This window comes from Oryctolagus cuniculus, chromosome 1, assembly GCF_964237555.1.
Source record: "Oryctolagus cuniculus chromosome 1, mOryCun1.1, whole genome shotgun sequence".
NCBI classification, from domain to species: Eukaryota; Metazoa; Chordata; class Mammalia; order Lagomorpha; family Leporidae; genus Oryctolagus; species Oryctolagus cuniculus.
The window spans coordinates 109,026,759-109,032,758 of NC_091432.1; the positions used below are offsets into that span (position 1 = coordinate 109,026,759).

The window sequence follows — 6,000 nt, forward strand, 5'->3', positions numbered from 1 at the left end:
CATCAGTTTTTAAAGGCATCTATCAGTTGATATCAGTGCTCTATTTTGATATCCTATGATGTTGATCCCGTTTCATACCCAATTCCATAAAATGGTCCATAAGATCTGAAATCTGGCCCCTATCTGACTTCATCCTTATCACTCTCCCCCTAGTTCACTAAGGCACCATGACCTTGGGTCTGATCTTTTGATAAACCAAGTTCATTCTGCCCCAAGGCCTTTGCATTGACCATTCCTTTTGGATGGAATGTCCTGTCTTCTGGGTCTTCCCAGGATGATTTTTTTCTCACCATTGAGGCCTGGGGTCAAACATCACCATCTTGGAAGGCCTTCTCTGACCACCCTATCTGAATCAGCACCCCCTCCAGATAGTCTCTGGCACTTTTATTTTCTTCATATGTATGAAGGCATGGGTTTTTTGGTAATATATCTCTTATGTATCCGCTCCTATTAGAAAATAAGCTCCAGGAAGACAGGTGCTTGTCTGTTTTGTTCATCCAGTGTACTGCAGGACCTAGAAAAAATCTGACAAAAAAAAAAAAACTGCACTCAGTATATATGTGTTAAATTAATGAATGGATAAGGGAAAGGTTCCATTTCTGAAGATGTTGGCTCTGCTAAGTAGAGAGCATTTCTTTTTTTTTTTTCTTCAAAACACCTATTTTGTTCTCCTTTATGCCATGAACTATAAAACATTAGCCAGATTGATGCTTGGAAAATGAAAACAGCACTTCTGGCACAGAAATAACTAGTATGGGCACCTCTGGCTTGAGCCAGATCTACGACTTTCTAGGGAGCTGGCACCAAAGCCAGAATGTTAAAATAAACACCTTTGATACTGAAAGTGGAATGCTGGTCAGTCTTGGCTCTTTAAAAAGTTTACACAAAGTTAGTAACCCCATCACAGCTAAATCAAAACAAATTTGGTCATCTTTTAACAGTCACTTCTAGATTGACTAAAGAGGAGACTATTTTCCACAAATGTCTCTAATGTAAAACTTGCTTTCAATTTCTTTCTGACATAATCCTCTCTTCTATTTCCCAATGAATCTTGTTTTCAGCTTTCTAATGGGCATAAGCATCATCTCATCTGTAACACTGAACTCTTCCTTAGAGTAAAAATAATGCTTTCAGTTCACTTTGAGTTGTTGGAAATGAGTTTGCACTAAAAACCAGACAGCACACAGATGTGTCCTCACTGATCAAATCTGGAACAGGGTCATAGAGCACAATGTTTCTCTGCACAATATTTAAAGTTAAGAATCCTGACCTTTGCCTTCTAAGTAGCACTCTCACAGGCAAGTGCGAATGTGTCCTGATAGTCTACACATTCTCCACTGGATTTAAGTTGATTCTCTGGAAAAGACTTTCAAACACACTCTTTCATCATCAATGTGACAAAAATTAGTTACACAAAACACACTGAAAATTCAAAGCAGCTGAATGGAAGAGTCAGGGTTAGTCACAGTTTTCATTAGATAAGGCTCATAACTTTTTTAGGAAAAAGAAAAAAAGAATTTAGTGAAAAACTATGTCTTAAAATGTCAATGCCATGTGATTAGCCAGCCCATACCCCACAGGAATTCAACACAACTACTTCAAAGTGGCACCTGAAATAGTGGCAAACTCCTTTTTTTTTTTTTAACCATGAAAACATATCATCAAGATGGAATCTATCTACACAAAACTGATGACGTATGCATTGATGAACTGTTCCCAAGAGGTAAAAAGCAAAAAAGAGGGCCTATGTCTTACTCAGCTTTCTTACTCTAACACCTGATGACGATGGTGATAATCACAAAGATCACACTTCTTCCATGTCTTACTATGTGCCTGACCTGTCCTAAGAGCTTGCAGTGTATCATCTTATGTAACCTTCCTAAGACCCAAATCTGTCAGGTGAATACTATTTTACAGGTGAGGAAATGCAAGCGTGGAGAAGTTAGATAACTTCTCATGGTCCAAGATCAACCAATTGTGAAGCAGAAGAGGATTCAAGCCACGAAATCTTATATAAAGCTGAAGCTATTAACACAAACTAGTAATAGGTAAGTGAAATATATTTGTTGTTTAAAAGTATTTGACCAAAGGCTTTTATCGTCATGCACACTTTTTAAAAAGCACGCAAAATATACATACATATCATGTCTTTGTTCCCACTCATCTAATCAGTGAAGGTATCATTAGGCACACGCAACAGACTATAAGCAAGCTGAGAACAGAAAACCTATTTTTAAAATTTCTTTAATGCTTTATAGTTTTATTCAAAAATAACAGAGCCAAAAAGTCTCAGGCTAAGGCTCCTTCAAAGGAAAAGGAAATCAAAGCAGGTAGGACAAAGACGGTCAGGGTGAGCTGCTGACCAAAGTATGTCCCAGATGAATATTCTCCCCTGTTAACTGTTCTGCAGTGACGCCCTAGCACTGCAGTGCTGCCAATATGAAGTCTGAGCTCATGAGGACCGTGCTGCAAAAACCAGAGGAAAATATTTCCTTTTCTCTGCTGATATTATTCATAACAGGGTCCTACTACAGGAGGTTTGAGAGCTCTCTGAATTTGGGAAAAAGCCAACTAAACCACTTATTGTTGGATAGGGTGCAGTAGCTTAGTCAATAAATGCAGTTTATTTTAGCCCTTAGTCCTTGGAATGGTTAGTGTCTGTTAGAAAAGGCGATCATAAATATTTCTCTGATGCTGAGAAAACATCCATTGCCTAACCTCCTTTGGCCAACGCAAGTATCATCTGAATTACCTTGAGTCTGACTGCTATATACAGTTATACGAAAAACTCAGACCATTCCGTGAGCTACAGAGGAAAAAAGAGAAAGAAAATCACACACTTCTAAGACAGAATTTTAAAAATGATACATTCTGGAAAGAGATGAGAAAAAAATTACTCTTTGGTGTCAACTGACCTTTCTGCAGAAGATAAATGCTGCATGGGGAGAAAAATCTACCTGAGTAACGGAGCAGCAGCTTCGGCAACTTCTAGTACCTAGGCACCTTCCCTGCCATTATATAACCAAACCATGGCCTAAATAGGCCATCGTACTGTATGTCAACAGCTGTTAGGCACATCCAAGTTGTCAGCATTTGAGAACCCCTTCCAAAGTGGATTCAGATAAGCAGGGAGCAGGCCAAAATATGTTCACCCTGCACACAGAGCCCATGACAACTCCTTATGAATTAAGCTTCACTCCCTGTCCTCAGAGTAATTCAGAGAGCAAGAGATAGGGTACTTGTAACTGTAACTAGGAAATTGCACACTGTTACAGAAACACAAATGAATGCTGGTGTGGTCTCTTCACACATGCAACTCATTGTCCAAGCCATTTCAGTCTCATTCAAGACTCTGAATATTTCCATACATAGGATTGCACAACTGCACACCACAAATGATCAAAGATAAAAACCAACATAAACAGTGACACCCGTTTATAAACAAGCCAACGTTTAAAGTTCTGCAGTCCTAAAGGATACCAAAACTCTCAGTTGAAGAAATAGGCCTCCTCTCCCCCAACCCCCAAACACACACACAGGAAAATTAGAAAGCGGGCAGACCAGCCATAATTAGGTACTGGCTTTGCTGACTACTGAAGACAGAAATGTCTCTTTTGTATATAAAGCCAAGAATCAACTGTTTGCAATTACATTTACAAAAACACTCAACCCTGTCTGTCATAGATTTTTTAATCAATATTTTGATGTATCCAAGGGCTAGAAGATTCAAAATTCTTTAAATCACAGAGACCATAAGCCACACAACCAATTAAGTTCACGGAGTCCATCCCCCAGAGGTCAGAGCAAAATAATCACAGGAGCACAATGTGATTGCTTAGTGGAGGGGGTGGGGAAAATATCAAAACAAGGAACAAGGCACACTGTTTGTAAATAGAAGTTTGGCTTGGCTAACAGTAAATGGGACTGGCAACAGTGGGGGGTGAAGAGATCCACTCATCTTGGGAGTCTGCTCCCCTCCAGGGTGGTCAGGGATCCCTGGACTTTGGTATATCTCATTCAGCTCTGACCTGCAAACTAGAGGCCTTCTGATAAAAACTGACCCCCACCCTCCAGAAGAAAAAAAAAAAAACTGAAGGGGCCCTCCAGAGGAAGTGAAACTGACCAATCAATGTGCCACAGCCACCCTCCCTGCCACCCTGGTAAGAAAGGCCCCTTGTAGTCTTTGACAGAAGGGGGGGGGGGAAGGAACTTCAAGGTTGCAAGAGAGCAGGAGAGAAGGCCTAAATAAGTCACTGGCCTCTGAAAACAAGTGATTGCCATAAAAGCCAAAATAACAAGGCAGGTCGTGATAACCAGAGGCTGGGCTGAGGGGAACTGATGTGGCTTTGGTAGGAAACAGCAGCAGCCATCGGCTCCTTCAGCCGTCAGGTTGAGGGAAAACACAACTGCAGTTTTCAATATATGAATGACTACATGAAAAGTATTCATTCAAGTGCGATACCGAGCAAAGAAAAGGTGCAGCTAAGATGGGCTTTGTGGGTTCCACCAAAACCGAAAGATGCCTCCTGATGTCAACACTACCAATGAAGAAAGTACTGGCAGTGTTTCCATCAAACACGCAATTTCTCATGTATACATACATGGCTTCCTAACTGACCTTGGCCAATTTCACCACTCCGGCTCCAAGAATCCCTGGGGAACCTAAGGGCCCACGGAATGGGATCCTCCCGCGACTAGTTCCTCAGTCGCAAGCTTTCCCAAGCCACTGAAAGCCCACCCTAGGTTCTACAAAGCCCACAGCTCCCGACCCTCCAACAACTAAAAATAACCAGCAACCCAGCGCTCCCCAATGGTTTAACCCCTGATTTCCCAGGGCCACCGGAGACCTGCCCGCCTCCCCCTTCCCCTCGGGTCGCTCTCCCCGGACCCCTTCCTAGGGACAAGAAAACAATTGTCCTCCTGGCCCCATTTTCTGCACGGCTCCTTGCAACAGCCGTGTCCCCCCAAAGGCCCCCACGGGCCCCCTCTCTGCAGCCTCGGAGGAGCCAACGCGCGCTCCCACCTCTGGCACCAGGTGCCAGGCTCCGCGTCGCGCCCTGGACCCTGCACCGCTACGCGGCCGGCCTCGCTCTCCTCCGAGCCGGTCTGCCAGTCCGGCCCCCGTCTTCCCCATCCTCCTGGCCACACTTCACACGCCCCTGCTCTCACTCCCCAGGATTTCCTAACCGCTGGTTCCACACTCCTCTGGGCTTCCAGTCGCCCGGCCCCGGAGAGTTCCAGCCCCTTCTTTCCAGCCAGCCGCCCACCGCCCCCTACAGCGCCCGGCCGACCCTCCCCACGCCTGCCCCTCAGCCCCTCTCTCGGGAGCCCGTGTTTCCCACCGCCTCACGCAGCCCCGAGCCGTGCCCCGGCTCCCCAACGCTCCCCGACACGCCGAGCCCAGCTCGCGGCGCCCGCCGCTCAGCCGGGGGGTCGCGGGTCGCCCCGATCGTCCCGGGCCGCGCCGCCCCTCAGCCGCCCGATCCCGCGGCGCCGGTACCTTGGCCTTGGTGACGAGGTGCGTGGCCCGCTTGACCACGGCGAAGTTGCCCTTGCCGATGGTGCGGTCGATCTCGTAGTAGCCGATGCGAGCGGGCATCGGCCCGCGGGAGGCCGGGGCTGAGGGACGCGGCGGGCCGGCCGACGGGGGCACAGCGGCGGGGGCAGCCGGGGGCCCCGGGGCAGGCGGAGGCAGCAGGCGGCCCGCCGGCCCGGCTCCCCCCGCTCCGGCCCCGGCAGCCCCGCCAGCTCCGCTCGCCGCCGCCGCCGCCATCTTGTTGTGCAGTGAAACCTCCGGGGCCGCGGGGAGCCGGCTGGGGGGGAGGGGGCACGGGGGGGGCGGGAAAAGGAGGGGGGCCCGACGGACGTCACTCCGGGAGGCGGAGCGCCCGCGCGCCGGGCGCCCGGCGCCATGGCAACCGCTCGTCACGTGCCGACGCGCGTCACTGCCCAGAGCCATGGCAACCGTGACCTCACCGGGGAGCTCGACCTTCCCGCCTG

At 47.8% G+C, this 6,000-nt stretch overlaps 1 protein-coding gene across 7 annotated transcripts in view; it reads right to left on the reverse strand.

Annotated features, from left to right (window-relative positions):
* The window catches only part of SIK3 (SIK family kinase 3), a 243,756-nt gene extending 237,960 nt beyond the window's left edge, over nucleotides 1-5,796 (reverse strand). For all 7 annotated transcript variants that reach the window (XM_070078639.1, XM_008260949.4, XM_051849002.2 and 4 more), the window contains exon 1: nucleotides 5,501-5,796. In XM_070078639.1, the coding sequence (XP_069934740.1) occupies nucleotides 5,501-5,773 (273 nt within the window). In that variant the 5' untranslated portion in view covers nucleotides 5,774-5,796. The remainder of the gene's footprint in view (nucleotides 1-5,500) is intronic.
* Nucleotides 5,797-6,000: the final 204 nt, after the last annotated feature.